Raw genomic sequence first — 18,838 nt, forward strand, 5'->3', positions numbered from 1 at the left:
CTGTGGATTACAAAAGGGAAGTTCAGGTTGCCAATACATCGCTTTGAAGACATTAACCTGTATGAATCTTCATTATGTGACACCACATGTGTTTAAATATGGATCCGTGTTACCACATGAGGAAACAGCGGGGCAATACTTTGAGCTCTCACCCAAACCAGGGAAACCTGCATCCTGTGTAATATGGTGTTTGCTGCATTCACAGGATTGTAATGTTATACAAAGAGACGCCAAATAAGTTTCATCTCCATCCCGACAATTTGTGCAGTCATTTGTTGTTGTGGTTTTTTTTTTCAGATTGCTTGTGGCTCCCCTCTCTACACTCTCAGATTTTCAAATATCTGTTTGCAGGGGGATGTGTCAGTTCCGAACAGATGACCTAGTTTTTACACACGCACAATCTTACCAACGTTGAAAGGGCCCTCCACATACATTACATGTCTGCGAACACTCTGAAATTCATCCCTTTATATGAATTCAGTTAACAGCAATGATTTGAGTGGCTGTGGAAAATGTCAATTATGGAATTGGTTAATTTTTAATTATCGCTGGCTGCTCCGTACACAGCCGCTCTACACTTGACTGTTATTTTTTCTCAGCATTTAATTGGAGCTGAAACAGCATGACCTATTTTGTTTGGAGAGAATGTATACTTTATCTGTGCCTCCTCAGAAGGTGGCCTTGAGCTTAATATGCAGCGCTGCGATGGGTTCTTCTCCAAGTGTAATGCAGTACACAGATTACTCATAACCTGTTTAACATCGCGCGCAGCAAATTCATCAACTGGATTACATAAAGCCACTGACATGTGATTCCTTTCACAGACTTAACAAATTCTTCAATTAAACATTGCAGCTGCCAGAAAAATGACAAAGCAACTTTCCCATAAATATTATAGAGCTCAACAGTGAGCTTCTAGAAGTGAAAATCCTATTTACAATCTGAATATAGATTATTAGTGGTAATGTCATAACCATCCAAGGCAGAATTATCACAAGATATGAGATCATGAAATGATGTTAAGTCTATATGATATCAACCTTAAAAAACTTTTATTTACAATGTCATGGAGAAGTACTACACTACCCACAATCCTAAAGTGTAGTACCTCAACGTTTCCGATTGGTGGATGTTGCTGTTATCATGCAAACATTTTCAGAACCCACATTTTCATTACTCGCATGCGGGCAGTTCCGCTAGCAGGCTGGCTAGCTAGGTAGCTAACATTAACTAACATGGATTGTACTTATAATGTGAATATTATTTATATACCACTCAATCTTGAGAATTGGAACAAATCATGTCCTATCAAGAAAAACAAAATCAAACATGTTTTGTATGGCTTTCATTTTCTGAGTTTCTGAACTTGCTCTGTGCCAGGAAACACCTTTGTCCCAGACAAGAATTCACAACTTTAGTCAATTTTAAAATAGGTGAAAAGCCTTCAACATCTAAACTAACAATAGCTATTAATAACATAGGTATATAAATACGCTACTATAATCATCTTTTTTTTAAAAAAAAGATTTTTTTACGAAAATTATGGCCCTTTAAAGTTGTGTCCCTGATTTCTGTCAACTCTGTCTGATGTTTAGAAAAACATGATTTATTCAGGCTGTACCTTAAGCTCCCCTGTCTTATGTACTGGTTTTATAAAGGTGGGAATACTGCTGAAGCACTGGTAAACTTTCTGTTTTTGGACAAATTCATCATAGAACATTGCTATTTGGTGTGTCTCAACCATAAGAGGTCAGCTCCCTAACTCTTCTAAATCAAATCTAATAGGAATTATGGTTTGTGAAATGGAAAAAATTTAACATTTTGTCAAATCCATCAGACGTCAACTTCGTCAGATTTTGGAGTTTATGTCTACATGTAATAAAAAACGTAATCACTTGGAGGCTGGCCCATTACAAGGTTTAATAACCAAGAGTTTGAGCTTTCAAAATACAGTTTTGTCCCATTTCTCAAATAATGAAGAGTGCACACAACATGCTATATATTACAACACTGTTATTAGCAGTATAAACACTTTAATAATGACAAAAGTTGAACATGAAGAGTAGTTCCTTCACTTTTAAAATAATCCTGCACACAATCTTGCACCTTTCCCTTTTTTTTTTTTTTTTTTACAATTTTCCAATCTTTTTGTGTTTTTTGCTCTGAATCAAATGTTTTATGGTCACGATTCATCTCGTAGTGAGTTGGCTCTCTTTATACTCTTTATGTAAGTAATTTCTGAAACGTCAATGGGGAGAATGGATGGGAAATTTACTTCCGGAACCAGAGCGGTTGAAAAAGTGGGTGGTCACTATTGAGCTCTATATTTCATCCAGACAAACCACTTTCATTTGAAATTGGATACCTGCCGTGTCCTTACGCCGCTGAGAGTGGCATCTTGACATCACCTGTGCAATCAAAACAGAGCTGTCTTTGTATTATCATCAGTATAACTCTGTCTGGTCAGTCTGACGAGTAAAATCGCAGTAATGAGGTGCTCTCCAAGGTTTCTGTTCTATTGAAGTGCACGGCTGTGTCACAGTGACACAAACAATCTGTGGCTTTCAAAGGCCGTTGAGAAAATGGGTCTCCGCACTGTGGAATCAAATAAAGCCATCCATTATAAATTGATGGCTCTTAATACAAATAGTACATACAAAAAAAAAAAGCATCTTTAAGTGTTTAACCCATATGTTTGATTCTAGACACACGACATACTGTAACCCCCCTCTCCTCAAAGCACCCACCAACACACACACGCAAACACGCACCAACTCGCTGAAAGGATAGTGTGACTGATCCAGCAATCCTTTCATTGTTTTGGTAAAACGGAGTCGCCTAAGCTGCTATAATCACTCGTTTAGTGTTGCGGCAACAAATGCTTTTTTTAGATACTCCAATCCAATAAAAAAATTCAATCCCTCATGAACCTTAACTAATGCAATGGTCCATTTGCTGTTTTTGTTGTTAATATTACTGTTATTTTAATAAGCCAGTTCCCTTTAAAAGGCTCTATGTCCATTTCAGATAATGCCATTGTGATTTACTGAGACAAAAACCAGGATGTCAGATTGAGAGCTGACTAAAGCTTCTCTCCTAAAAGCCTGAGTTAAAGCTGCCGCGCCATTGACACTAAAGAGCATTTTGTATTGTAAAGTCCATCATCATTTAATCTGTGGATAAATATGTCTGTGAGTGATTATGTCTTTCTTTAGTTTGTGCTGATCGTGCAGGAAATGTTAAGCTATTGTAAAAGGTAAGACTATTGTTTTTGGTTTAAGGTGTGATGTTGCGTGTACAGGAGGTAAAACAGAAGAAATACACAGCTGATAGATGACTGCAGGTTTAGAGACGCAGATTAGTGTTGTTTAACAGTCGTCTTTCATTGGGCTCTGTCTCTACAGTGTTTGTACTTTTTCCCTTCTGGTTATCACTTTCAGCTCAGTGGTTTGTGCTGTTTATGCAGTGGCTCTCAATCTCATTGTCTTTGCACACTGCTTTTGAACTGTGCAAAAAAAAAGAAGAAGAAAAAGTACTGGCCTAAATCTGAGGATGTAGCTCATGATTCCTCAAAAGTTGAAATGAAATTTGAACTCTCCTCACTTCTTGTGTAAGGAACTATAAACTCTAACGATACTTGTGCATATTTTCCATTTTTCAAAAGAGGATAAAATCAAATAGAGATAAAAATAGTTGGACATATTTGTGGAAACAATGTCCAAGCTTCAAGCCTCTGGGAGGGCATTTCCCATAACAGCTGCTAACTGACATTTGAGAAATAGCATCACAGGAAGGTGCTCTGTCAACTTCTGTGATGAACGTTCATATAAGAGCCTGCTGTCCTTTTTCAATAACCCCAATAGTATTGTGCAGCCCATAGACTTTATAATAAATAGTGGAAAGAGTTTTCATGTCTGAAAAATGAAGCCAGTGTGGTGCCTTGAACTTGCATTTTTTTGTAATGGCCAGCGGGGGCGACTCCACAGGTTGCAAAAAGCCAACTAGGCTAGCTAGCCTCCACATGGAAAGTGGAAATATATGTGTATTAATATATGATATCTATCAGTTATGTCCAGTTTCATGTTCTTGCTTAGTACTTTAGACATTTTGTTTGATTGCTATTTTCTCGAGTTTCATTTTGTACAGTGTGTTTTGGCAATGCTGTACTTTATTATGGTCATACCAGTAAAGCCTGTTTGAACTGAATTGAATTGGAAATCAGGCATGTTAGTCAATAGTTACCATACGTTAATAGACTGACTAGCTTCTATGTGGAAAGTGTTTTTTTGGTTTGTGCTTTTTATTTATTCTTTCTTTGAGGTCATTTTTTTGGGTCCTTTTTTGCCTTTGTTGGACAGTTTTACAATTAAGGAAACACAGGACCTTGGGAGAGAAGGGGGTATGACATTCAACAATGGTCCCTGGCTGGGAGTGAACTGGCAACGGTGTGGTTATGTGGCGTGTGTGGCAACCATTCCCCTACCAAGGCACTCCTTTGTTCATGTTAGCTCAGCCTGCTAAGTCATTAGCAGCTTGGTGTTGTGTTCATTATGCATCATATGACGGATGGGGCTTAGCTAGTGTTAGCTATCTCTGTTTCTGACAAGGTAGATTTAGTAATCATTTTACAACAGCAGATTGTATAACAAGATTAAGCTGTTGTTCCCTTTTTTCCTACCCTCTAAAACAGACATATGCTAAAATTATTTACAGTATATTGGTTGAACAATATGTGGAAATAAATAAAAGTCATCCAAACTATTTTGCATGGTAGTGTGCTGAGGATCAGTTAATCCTCACAGCCTAAAGGAAGAGGCAGCGGATACTTATGCATCTCTTGCTGTGGGTATCTGGTATTATCATGGCAAATGTGTGTAGTCCTGAAAGCGCAGTATTACACTGTGATTCCAATCATGATGCCGAGTTACAACAGAGTGCCAAAATCACCATCTGGTTAACTGCCTGTGTGGCTGTCAGAATTTCAGTGATATAACAAACCTTTTTTAGTGCCTGCCCACAGCCATATTGCATCAATCAAAAATCTGAACCTCTGGAAAAACGCTAATGTAGAGGACACACTACATTAAAAAACAGAATTTGGATTTGTTTCTTTGTGTAAAAGCAACTTTGACCAAAGTACAAAGGATCAAACAAACACCACATACATATGTGTATACTGACTTCTTTAAAAAAAAAACCTGCATTTTAATTTAAGCTTGACTTTAATACTTTGTTGTGAATCTAGAAAGTAGGGGAATAGATCAATACACTATCTGCGTCATTCTCATGTTAATATATAACTTCAGTAACGTTGCATCATTGCTGTGATAAAGCAGAGGTGACCCATGTGTTGCGCTGCCATGATTTATCTAACAGATCTCCGTGTTCACCTTGTTCTGTACCGTAGAGTGTGATGATATGTAAATATTTCCAGCTTCCTGTTCACTTGGAGTGCTTTGTTCCACCTCCACTAACAAAGGTTTAGATCTGATGCCCTGAGAACAGCTGTCTCTCCTGTTCACTCTCTATCACTGCGGTGGGAGCAGGAAAGACAGCCTGAGGTTTGGTTCTTAGCGGGACACGATGCTGTCAGGGCATCAGGTGAGAGCACGTACTGAGCCCCCTCCGCCCACCTTCCCCACTCCACTCCTCACTTAATCAGTTCTGACACAATGCCAATTCCACAGTGGGTGGTGCTCACAGCTTTATTCATAGATGTGGCAGTCGAGCAGTGATCAGCTCCCAGAGCCTGCTTTGTCTGCTCACCTTTCACTGTCACGCCGTATCAGGCATCACGCAACAGTGGTCATTTACAGATGTTATTGTTGTTTTTGATTTTAAGTGGTCTGGCATTTAACAACGCTCTGAAAATCGTTTGTCAAGTGGATGGCATTTGCTGCTCCATCAGGATGTCTTTCAGGGGTATTACAACTGATAGGATTTCTGCCATTAAAAAGCAGATGGCAGATGACCTGAGACTATAAGCCTGGACATACTGGGAAAACAGTGGAAAATAGGTGCAGCTCTTAACCCAGTCACTGCTGAATTTAAGCACGAACTTCAATGAAACTGCGTCTGAGTGTCCCGAGGGCACAGGCAAACAATTTACTGAATTGAGCCAGACATAACTGAAAAACCATGTCTCCAGCACGTATAGCTGCTGTATGGTTTCTATTGTTGCCTCTGAAAAGCTGAACGGGAACTGCGAAGCAATCATAAAGCATGCAGGGAAGCAATTTCTTTCTCTTATTCAAGTGAAAAATTATTCCGTGCTGTCACAAAAGACTCCCTAACAAGGTGCTTTAAACTCTCTGGCAGTGCATTGCTGCAGGGTGTCAAAGAGTGGATAAGGTATAAATGAAGCTTAAACTCAAAAGTCTGTTTCTGGTAATAGCAGCATTTCGTTCCCTCTCCAACGTGCTTTTGATGTGAAGCTAAGATTAACAGTGTTAAATCGTCCTCTTCACTGTCTCAAACTAACAACACAGGCATAATGAGCAGAATGTTGACAACAAGAGCACTTCTTTGAGGTGTACGAATATCGCTCAGACTTATTATCAACTCTTTTATTCAACTAGTTGTATTGGAATTCAACCCCTTCCACATATAATTCCACTGACCATTGTGTATTGTTAGAGGATAGTTTGGTTTTAAAGTGGGGTTGTATGAGGTACTTATCAATAAGCAGTGTTTTAGCTACAGTAGTTGCCTCCCAGTCTGGAGGGGCTAAAACGAGTCCCAGCGTGAAAAACTAAGCATTTGACTGCTCTAGACAGGGTTAGCAACAAAATATAATCTAGCCACTTAAAAAAGGTCCACCTAAAATACTCAATATCAAGTATATGCTATATTTAGAATACAGAAATTGCACAATAACACAAGCAAACTAATGGATTCAATAAACTAGTGACTTCCGTGTTCTGTGTCGTAAATCATTTTGCCTATGGAGTTTAGTTGATTTGGAGAGACAGCCATTTTGCTCATATAATTGTGGTTTCTTTTGAGAAAAGGCTGTCTTGACGGGAGAGTAAAGTGGTGAAAATATTTTAATTTAACGTACACTTAAACTGATAATGATTTTTTTTTCATGTGGACCTTATTAAATACCTTTTGGTGCCCCTCTCTGCTTCTTTTCACTGGGGGTGTGTGCTGGTAATACATTGACTATCCATAAGTACCTCATACAACCCTACATCAAATAATCCAAACAATCCCTTTTTTAAAAAAAAAAAGTTGCGTAATTTGAGTCAGCAATAGAGAAATATCCAACCACTGAGGAATGTTCCTTTCATCCCTACTTAATCCTCCATGATGTGATCCTCGCCGTTTATGGTTGAGCGGCTGAGGAGGCCCAAGGTGCCAAGAATTCCAAGAGCTCCGGTCCCGCTGCTCTCTAGAGAGCGCTCCGGCATGGCAGACAGATTTGCACATCGAACGTGTCGATCCCTCACAGTTAATGAGGCCTACTGTTTGGGCTTCCATTATCAGCCTGCTGCATCCCGAGCCGGGCCGAGCAGAAGTCATGCATCATAAAGTTCCAGGCTCTGTTTGATACATTGTGGACAGTAATCAGAGCTCAGCATTTCTCACCGTCTCTGCAAATAAACCCAGTAGACCATTGCATGTCCTCACACCAAATTTACTGTAAATTTGCATTCACCGCCTTTAATGTAATGTTAAAACTATGCCGTCTTTATACAGCACAAAAATATAAGCACAACACTTTTGTTTTTGCTCCCTTTTTTCATGAGTTGAAGTAAAAGATCTCAGACTTCTTCTATGCACAGAAAAGGGTTATTCCTCTGAAATTGTGTTCACGTATTTGTTAAAATATGTGTGCGTAATGAACACTTTGCCAAGATAATCCATCCACCTGACAGGTGAGGCATAAGAAGATAGTATCTTATGTGAAATAGCCATAGTTCAGTGTCAAATATATATTTTTTCAAGATAAAATTGCACATTTTAGAGTGGCCTTTTATTGTGATAATTCCATGGCTCACTTGTGTTATAATCATGCTGTTCACGCTGTTATCAGCATCTCTGTGTGCCACACCTGTCAGGTGGATGGATTATCTTGGGGAAGGACTAACATGGAGTTTATCAAATTTGTGAACAAAATTTGAAAGAAATCCTATTTGAGAGATCTTTTACTTCAACTCATGAAAAATGGGAGCAAAAACAAAAGTGTTGCATTTTAATTTTTGCTGAGTATGTATACGCTTAAACCTTGACTGACACATACAAAGAGTCAGATTATTGAATATTTCGTGCATACAAATATAGTCATCAATAATACCAGAAGAGATCTGTAATTACTCTTTCATTCTGAATACAAAAACATTTCTCACTCAATCCTTTATTGACAAATCTGATTACTTTATATGACACAGTAAACCACGGATAAATTAGTACAAAACCATCCCCGTCGCTAACATTCACCCATCTCCCAGATGTCGCAATTAGGAGCGCCTCAAAGGTCAGCTCAGATCTCGGCCCGTGTTATAATATTGAAAATCAAATCTACTGGAAAGATCCGGCCGGACCCAGATCTAGGGAAGGTCATCCAAGTGTCACTGATTTCTAAAAAAGCTCAGCCGCACAGCAAGAAAAGAGTCAAGTTCAGGCCTCCAGGGTGTCTGCAAAGGACACACACACCTGTGACGGGATTGTGCCGTGAGCCAGGGATTGGGGGGGTGGGGGGGGGTGGGGGTGGGGTGCTGCGGATGATTGGCAGAAAATGTCAGGCACAACACGTCAGCCCCATACAGACACACAGCGGGTGGATGTCACAGACTGCATGATAAGAGGAAGGGCAGGCTCACAAGTAAAGGAAGGAAGTGGCATCTTCAGAGAGTTATGTCATCCTTCTAACATCTCTTACAGATTAGGCCTCAACCCAGCTCACACCTTAAGTCTTTTGTGCTCAGAGTATGACTAAACAACTATCTCCTGACCTATCACCGAAATACACAAGACTTGAAAAGTAGCTTTCTTCTAATGTTTGCCTCCCCTTTCCCTTCTGTTATCATTATTTTCTGAAAATACAAGGATTACTCAGGGTCACCGTTTTTTCCACATGCTTGTATTGCACAGAAGGATATGCACAACCTTCTGGGCTAAACCACCACTGGGGCCTGAGCCAGGGTCAGATATCTCAGAGGGGAAAAGCAGACTCAGGACCATCCACTGCATGTTGATTACAGTGAATGTGTTTTGTTTGACCTTGCAAGCTTCACCCTGATTTATTGAAGTCAGGTTTTTGTGAATCTTTAAGTCGGACCTGGACGCATTTTGTTAAGCAATACATTCTCGCACTTTTTCGTTGCATTTTAAGCAGCGTTTGTATCGCGTAGACCACAGGTGATATCCATCAGTGGGGTGGAAATAAATGCAAGAGACTGCTGAAATGTTCTTCATTACCTCGGTGGGCTTGGTGAATCACAACTATGTTCCTTTCCTGGTTCTCAGGGCAGTGCTCCCATCGCCCACCCTGAAGATGAGCTGGAGCGCCTGACCAAGAAGATGCTGTTTGACATGGACAACCCACCATCTGAGGAATATTTTGGTAAGACAGATAGCTCGTCTTGCACACACACTTGGATAGCAGTAACTATCAGAGAAGACATTTTGATGTGCCTCACTAGCAAAAATCACAGAAGTTGTAAATGATAAAATTACCGATCGCTGAATTCCATTTAGCTGCTATGGTGTAAAGGTCCAGTGTGGATTGGCAGAATATGGCAGAAATGGAATACAATAGTCATAAGTATATTTCCATCAGTGTATAATAACTTGAGAATAAGAATCGTTGTGTTTTTTTTTTTTCTGTGTTTTACCTTGGAATCAGTGGTTTATATCTACAGCAAGAGCAGATTGTCTTCCATGAAGGCCTCCACGTTTCCCCGCCATGTTTCTACTGTAGCCCAGAACACAACAGACAAAACAAACACTGGCTCGAGATGCAGCCTTTCAAGCTTTTTGCAAGTTTTGTAGCCACCATAGGTTCTCTTCATTGACTGTAAATAAAGATGTACATACATCGGTGGGAGGAGAACTACCTAAATGACAGACACCATCTTTGGGAAAATTTAAATAATAACTTTTTTAGTTTGGCCTATGTCATATCTCCAAACATGGAGGGGGCGGGGTTTATGAGCTATACTGCAGCCAGCCACCAGGGGAAGATCAAGATGTTTTAGCATCAAAATGTCAGTAGAATAAAACACACAGCCACTTTAGAGTTTCAGCGATTAGCTAATAACAAAAAAGTTTCATAATGCAAATATGATATTAATTAAAAACAAGCCACCTATATCTTTTCAGCGTTACAGCATTTCCGTTACTACTTGTTAAGTGAACTACTCACAGATTTACAGCAACAAAAGCGTGTTAGATAATGGACCATTGATATTTATTCTTCTGCTCTAGGCTTTTATTACCACACTGTAACACATTCACTTTCCTTATACATGTTATGTATGACCACACAAAGGGATATAATGATTTCTGCTGTAAGTGGTCCTATATCCTCTGCTCTGAGTGTCTCTGACACAACAACAGTCACTTCACAATGTAGCATTCATATGATGAGAGTAGCAAAGTGCCTAAAAGTAGCCCATGAGTCACAGTTTGATTCACATGTAACACTAATACTGGAAAAGCTTTGCAGGCATACACACACACTTGCACACACATACACACAAATATCATTTTTGATTCATTGCAAAAGCAGTTCTAAAAACATTAGCAGGGAGTGTGATCTCATTAGAAGCACTCAATGTCACTTATCACTGTGAAATTTTGTCAAACAAAAAAAAAACAGACTCCTTAATCAGTCTAAAGATGTGTGTGTCAAAAACTACTGGTTGTTATGGCCGTGACAATACACTTATCTCCTCGCTTATTCAATACACTCACAATACTTGGGTGACAAGTCGATATGTACTGTGATTCTACAAGTATTGGGATTTGCTGTTATGATTTTTTTTTTTTTTTTTTTAGCTTTTTAACACTATAGACCACGTGAAAATGTTGACTCACATTTCTAGAGACAGTGTATGGTGAGTCATATTTCTAAAATCACTACACATCACATTCATCAAATACAGCAGCATCATTGCTGTACTGCAGTGAGTGTGGGCTCTGCAGGTGGGCCTTGAGAGGTATTGGGAAAAAAAAACATCAAAGTAAATTTTAGTTTTAGAAGTTTGAAATTTTCATTAAATATTTGTGATCAATTTAAAAAAAAAAAAAATCAGAACTAATAAATTAAGCCCTGTGGATTTAATTTCAGTGTTATTCTTCATTTGTCTGACCTGATTTAACAGGTGATACACTATGTATTTTATATCTGGTCTTTGGTTTGATTAGTCTTGCGTGTTGATTACAGTTGTGATTAAAGGTTTGGGTGGGCTACAGAAGATTTTCAGATTTCAGATTGGGCTGTGGCATTCTTAAGTTTGGGAATGGCTGCTATACTGCACATAGAAGCAGAAAAATAAAATTCTTTTTAAAGAAAACTTTAGCTGTTCCTGCTCATTAAGCTGGTGCCATAAGAAAATAATGAATGGCAGAAAATTAATAGAGCACCTGAAAAATGTACACAGCACAAAAAACCTTTAACTTAACATCAGAGTATTATATTGAGTTATCAGTATGAAGTCAACAGCAATTAGTCTGTTTCCACAGAGCAGAGGGAATATATGCCTGAAAGTATGAACACATGTTGTTTTATGTTAAGCATGTGAAGTGAAATGGATCAGTTTGTTAAGATAATATTACCACAATTGTGATGCCAATTTTTGTTAGCATGTCAATGGGAGTTCCCATTATATGTTAGCACTGAGCTAACAGACTGAGCGCTAGTTATTTCTATATATACAAAATTTGATTCAGCAGTCAGAAAATGCATGTTTGCATGACAAACCCAAACTCACTAAACATTTATGGTGATAAAAGCTAAATAAAACAATGTGGGACAGTGGTTTAATAGAATAAAACTGTCTTAAGGTTTCCTTGATTAGTTAGTTTTTATCACAGGAACAATGTTTTTGGAAAATGGCTGGCGGTTATCGAGTACAGTGCAGGTGTGTATGATACACACAAGGCTAAGCCAGTGTTCTTGGTGCCTCCTGTCTGACACAGCAGCAGGTCCACCAGTCTGGGAATCAGTCCTGAAGGTCTCAAAACTATATCAGTGTGATCAAAGGATGAAAGTCTTTCTCAGGGTATAATGAGAATGAGAGATTAAGGCTGTGGACGGATGAAACCCTGTATCATGTCTGATTGTCCAGCCATATTTGTTACAGTATTTCCTTTGCTTTTTTTTTCTCTGAAGCACTTGGTATTTAATTTTGTTTTCATTTGAAAAAATATAACTGCCAGGATTAAAACAAAACACCAGTTTTAATACTATTTTGCAAAATAGGATTGAAGAGACAAGGATTCTGTGCATTTATATTCCATTTCTATTTTTCCGCCCTCTGTACCCTCTGCTGCCAGCGAGTGCCATCCATCCCTCTGCTGCTCTCTCTTCTCTAGCCTTTAATCCCCTTTGCCCTGGAATTAGTTCCCATGCCCATTAGATACCTCTCTCAATACATTCAATGGGACTCTGGAGCAGGCTTTATATCAGCACATAATCACACAGCACACCATGATAGCATGTGTAGGTGTATTATAGCTACAGGGACATGTATTTAACTGGTATTAAGGGATATTCGGCTTCACGTTGGTGCGCACTGATGTAAAAACCTTAATTGGTTCACATTAGACATAGGTCAAATGGATCTGCTGGCTTAAGCAAAGTGTAGTCGTTTTACAGAGGAATGGCCCTCAAAGCCTTGTTGGCCTAATTTTTAGGTGGATGTGTATGCAGAGCAGACCTGGCATGAACTCTGTGGACTGCTATACCATGCATGCACTCGCCACTGTTTGCCAGCTATAAGGATGACTGGCTGAAGGCTGGTAAACAAGGACATGGGAGAGAAATGGGTCATATGTGAGCTGAGGTAGCCAGAACAAGTTAGGGATAGCGTGTGCGTCCCCGTCTGACAGCGACTGGCTGTCGCTGGAGTGGAGGGAGGGGGGGGGGGGTTGGGGGGGGGTCATCGTGTGGTTAAACAAGGCGACAGCTGAATTAACTGTGAGAAAGGAAGAAAGGATGAGGGCAGGAGCCTTCGACTGAGGTGACTGCAGGGACTCATTAGGAGAGAGTTCAAGCGCAGGCACATGCTGCTTTGCAAATCCACAGAGCCCCCCGTCCTCCCCCGCTGAATAATGTACATATAGCCACCACACTAATGTTAAAACAGACTTTAGTCCAGCATGTGCTTGACTGTACATCCAGGGCTGCAGGCGGATCAGTCCCAAGGCATGAGACTTTTGTAATTACAAAGAATCTAATGGCACACAAGTCTCTTCTTTTTCGGTGGGGTTCAGGGGGAAGAGGGCTAGCAGTTGCTGGAACCCTAAGGCTAGTAATTAACAAGATTAATCAAAGTGGGGCTGCGATCTCTAGCGCACTAGTGGACTGGATCATTGTCTTCCTATAGTAAAGTTTTATTGGTGTCACTAATGTCCTTGATGAGCTTATAATCTCAAACAGCTATAGTGAGTTTTCATTGGTCCAGAGGGGGTTAATTGAATTGAATTAACGTTACACTTTGGCTCTGCGATGTCACAAGGAAACTTTTCATCGGACTCAATGGAGCTCCATCTGTAGCTTTTTAAGTTACACAACATTATTATGCTCTTTTTGCTCTCAACAACTTCAGTCCAGCAATTATACCAGCGGTCACATCTTTGAGGACTTTTTTCGTGTTATATCAGGCACACAAAGAGCAGCCATTCTCGAGTGCAAGCACCTCTCAAACTGTAAAAAACCTGAAAATGATATACTATAAAAGAATGTCTTTTCTTTGCGAGAAGCCCAGTTTGCAAGCCAGAAATTCCTCAGTCATTCTTAAAAACTGGGACAAAGCTGTATTTTTGAGGGGGTTTTGATTTTTACTCTTCCATTATGCTGGAAAATATATTTTAAAAACTCAGTCTCTTGGCTATTAAACCCTGTAATGGGCCAAGCTCCTAGTGATTACAGTTTTTGTTAAATGTAGACGTCAACTCCGTCAGATGGAAAATCTGATAGAGTTGACATCTTGCGGAGTTGACAGAATGTTCCTGCCTTTTAAATCAGGAAGTGAAGTTTTTTCAGTTTTTTTGTTTATTTTTTAAATACGACGGAGTCGCCAAAAATCTGGGACACAACTTTAAAGGGCCAACGATTTTAATTTAAAATATATAATAGCACATTTCATGCTTATGTTATCAGCACCTGTTGTTAATTTTAAAATTTGAAGGCGACATTTTCAAATTGTCTGAAGTTGTGAATTCTTGTCTGGGACAAGGGTGTTTTCTGTCACAGAGCGAGTTTAGAAACTAAAAACTTTAAAGCAAACCAGACTTTTCAGAAATTACATATATTTCATATGTTTGAATCCTTAACGAATAAAATTGCACAAAAAAAATGAATTAGAGTGTTGGTAATTGTAATCTGTACATTTTTTTGTAGGACATGATTTGTCCCAATTCTCAAGAGTGGTGGTGCTCCTGTGATTGATTGATAATGTTCATGGCAGTTTAAACCATAATCCTATTTTCATTCCTTTAAGCATATTTAAGATTTATACAGGAAGATAATGGGGCAGGACAGTTTTCACATCTGGCGTTATAGTCTTTGCTTGTTTTAGGATGTTCGCCAAGCTGTGATGGATTCTGTTTGATGCCAGCTGCGAGGGGCTTGGTGTTTGAGGGCTAAATAAGTTTTGTAGTATCTAATTACTACATTAGCACAACTACATTAACTTTATTGTAGCACTTTTGTCTTTTACTCAAGTAAATTTGGGAATAATGAAAAAATACATCACTATGTTTGGCTACTTTCTCTTTCCTACCAAGAAACATCTCTAGCTGGTAAGAATTTTTAGTATCAAAATGTCAAAAGAATAAAAGTAACACTGATACCAACAATTAGTTAAACATCTGTGATGCCATGAGGAAAATTTTCTCTAGACTCAATGGAGCTTCATGTGTAGCTTATAGGTTACACAACATTGCTCTCAACATCTTCAGTCCAGCAATTACGCCAGTGATCACATCTTAGAAGACTTTTTTGTGTCAAATCAGCCACATAAAGAGCAGCCGTTCTCAAATGCAAGCACCTCTCAAACTGTAAAAAACCTGAAAATGATGCACTATAAAAGAACGCCTTTTCTTTGCGAGAAACCCAGTTTGCGAGCCAGAAATTCCTCCTATGATTGAAGCTTCTTTGAAAAGCAACTGATTAGTCCTGATTTAGAGTTCCAGATTAGATTTGAGTAATCTGAAAGAGCCTTTTCTCCAAATGTCATCATCCGTCATATTTAATCCACTTAGGTTGTGCGTAGGTGTACTGTGTTTGTGGAAATCTAATAAGACACAGCTACTCAGCTTGCAGTACAGATGCCTTGGCATTTGTGCATCAGAGGAACTTACAATATTTTGTCATCACTACATTTCTGTCAACCAAAACCAGGACATAAAGCTGAATAATTGAAAGGATGGGATGCTCTGCATTATTTACAATTAGTGATGATGATACTTATGCAGTGTAGTTCATTCTGCCGCAGAGAATCTGTTTTTATTTCTCCTTTAAAACCAAAATGACAAGTTGAGAATCCCTTCATGCGATCCCAGACTTTCAGTATTCCACTGTATAGAATTAAGAGAGATGTGAAATTTTAATATCCAATCAATATTTATACAGAGTGATTTTCCAGCGGGATTTTTGAGCAGTGGCATAAATGTTTTTGTAATGTTATCATCAGATGGTGCAGAGATAGTCATTGGAAATAAGCAGAGAGATTCATTTGGGCATACTGTACTACACGCAGGACTCCGAGCTGTCGGGAAAGCCTTTCCTCTTGGTTTGAGCTAGCCTTTGTTTTATGATAAGAGCCGGGGAAGAAAAGGCAGACTTTGCCATTTTTCTTCATAATGTCAGCTGGAGGAGCCCTCATAATTTATAAGACACCTCACATGAAATGTTCATGAGGAATCTTGGAAGAGATACAAGTGGCAGTGTAGCTCCAGTAACAGTACAGGCCAGAGGAGTCAGAACAGATCAGCTAAGGTAATTGGGTCAGAAAAAGTTTAGGTTCACACAGTGCGCTCTTGTGGAGCTGCCTCTGTTTCTTTATAACACAAGTGAGCATCATAACTTAATGTATTAATAGGCTTCCAGTTTAGACAGCTTTGTGCATTGTCTAAGATACTCCGGTGGAATTCATTTGCATATTACTGAGGTCGCCCTCAGCAACCTCTTAGGAGTTTGCTTTTAGATGTGTCTCTACATGTCATAACAAGTGGGATGTGTGTCAGAGTAAAACCTTTCTGTTGGCTTAGAAAGACACCCCCCCCCCACCTCCACCCCACAACCCACACTTCCCCAAAACGCTCCACCTCCACAGCCTCCAAATGCCTTTGGCCAACCGTCTCCTCCAATATAGATAACTGTTTCTGTTTAGTGCATGAAGGTATACCTTTAAAGTTCAGTTTTAATGCTCATTTTGGTGTGTATAGTCAGAAAAAAACAAAAGCTCTTGGAAACATGCAGGTACAATATGGTAATGGTAATATAATCAAAGTTTACTGGCATTTTCATACATAAAACGCAGCTCAAAGTGCTTTACATAAAATTGTTTTTAAAAAGAAACAATCTTTAAAGTTTTAATACGTATTAATCAAGTTTTTTCAGTAATAGCTACTCAAAATATTTACATTGTTTAAAGAAAATCCTTGTTCTTATTGACACTGGTGACTATTAAAGGTGGGATAAGTGATTATGGAGAAGGATCGTCGTTTGGTGAGCCTCATTCTGAGATTGTCAAGTGGTGATGCTTTAAATTGAATTGATTGTTTAGTCTCATTGTTTTGTTGAGTAGTCTGGTTTGCACCACCAACCCAAAGCACTGGTATTTGACAGCCTGGGAATGAGATTCAACAATCAACTATCTTTTTCCAGAATCTCTTACCCAACCTTTAAGTGTTTAACTGTTGCTTGCACTCAGTAGTTGTAAGCGAGCATCCTGGCATCAGCCAAAACCGTGATGTGACATGCAAGAGACTGAACACGATTGATCGGCATCATGTTGATGGATGAAGTAAGTAAAGTTAGGTTTGTGTTGTAGTGGGTGCTGCTCGTTTGTTGACGTTAGCAGAATCCCATTTTTAAGCTGAAGTTAGCTAGTGTTGCACTCTATAGTCTTGCATGGCCAGGCCCATTTCCACAGCACTGTTTTATGGATTGGTCTGTCAGAGATAGATCTGGCTCCACACATTACCATTCTGCTGTAAAGGGAAAAACACTCTGCCTTATTTGTATTGATTTAAACCAATCACAGTCGTCTCGGGCAGTATAAAGCCCAGGATGCAGTGATGATGCCGCTGCAAAATAGTGTCGAAGGGAAATTTGTTTTGGTGGAACATTTCCACGTCAGGAAGCAAGCCCTGGCATTATAAAAATGGCTAAATCTGCACAAAAGAAGAAGGTAACAGCGGCTAGCTTGTTTACATTTGTACATTAGGGTAACTTGTCATTTTCAGTGTGTAGGTTGGTAGCTCAGAGGTGGTTGTTATTTCATGTAGCAACGGGCTCTTTGGAAACGGTAACATGCAGCTATCAGAAGGGGTAGAAGGCTGACTGAAATTGTCATCCAATGAAAGGATTATACCCGCAGTCTACATCCAGCGATCAGACCAGCATGCTGTTGGGACCACAGGGGAGCTAAGGAGAAGGAAGGCACTTGAGAACGGGCATTAACATCAAATCATGTGGATTTTCTTGGGAAACTTTCCGCTGGAATCAATCCACAGGCGAGAAAGTTGGGGAAGGTCTGATTTTTTAACTTAAGTTATAATCCATTCACACGTAGTCAACACAGAGCGGCTGTGTTGTGTGTTTTGCCAACCTGCTGCTGTGTTCTCCACAGACAGTATGATGTCTTCCTCTTTGGATTGTTGTCAAATAATGATGCCCAGTTGATCATTTCAAAACTCTTTGACTTTGAGCCTCGCTTGCAGTGCTTTTCTCTCATAAGATGTCAGAAGTGTGGAGTGGTGGGGTGGTGCTTAGCGCCCTCAATTGGCCGGTTGCCACTGCAACATGTAAATTTTGCTTTATGTAGTAGCATTCATTGTTAGTGACAGAGTACGTCATACCTACCCTGAATTCACATTACCTACCTTTGCACAAGGGAACTGTAGGAAATGACCAATGCTTGTAGAGCTGCAACAATAAATTGATTATTAAATTAATCACCAATAATGTTGATAATAGATTAATCGGTTTAAGTATTTTTTTTAAGAAGAGCAGTCAAAATTCTATGATTCCAGCTTCTTAAATGTGAATATTTTCTGGTTTCTTTACTCCTCCATGACAGTAATGAATATCTTTGGGTTGTGGACAAAAGAAGACATCTGAGGGGGGCATCTTGGACTTGGAAAAAACGATTAACATTTTTCACCATTTTCTGGCGTTTTAAAGGCAAACAACTATTAATCCATTAAACCAGAAAATAATCGATCGATTAATTGACTATGAAAATAATTTGCAGCTCGACATGCATGTAATCCAGTATTATTGTTTTAAATTTTTTTGAATTAATTGAATCAGAGTTACTGCTAATGCTAAGCCAGGATTTCCTACTGCTGCTTTTATTGGGGAGCAGTCACTGGAATTTGTACTGACATCGCTTGGCAAATTTACGTCTACCAAAAAAAAGTATTTGAATTAAAATGC

At 39.2% G+C, this 18,838-nt stretch overlaps 1 protein-coding gene across 3 annotated transcripts in view; it reads left to right on the forward strand.

Annotated features, from left to right (window-relative positions):
- Positions 1-18,838, forward strand: part of lpp (LIM domain containing preferred translocation partner in lipoma) — a 189,790-nt gene that overhangs the window by 130,453 nt on the left and 40,499 nt on the right. For all 3 annotated transcript variants that reach the window (XM_084722644.1, XM_084722645.1, XM_084722646.1), the window contains one exon: positions 9,472-9,568. In XM_084722644.1, coding sequence (XP_084578770.1) covers positions 9,472-9,568 — 97 coding nt within the window. The remainder of the gene's footprint in view (positions 1-9,471; positions 9,569-18,838) is intronic.

This window comes from Lutjanus erythropterus, chromosome 7 (assembly GCF_056507025.1).
Source record: "Lutjanus erythropterus isolate fLutEry1 chromosome 7, fLutEry1.hap2, whole genome shotgun sequence".
NCBI lineage: Eukaryota > Metazoa > Chordata > Actinopteri > Lutjaniformes > Lutjanidae > Lutjanus > Lutjanus erythropterus.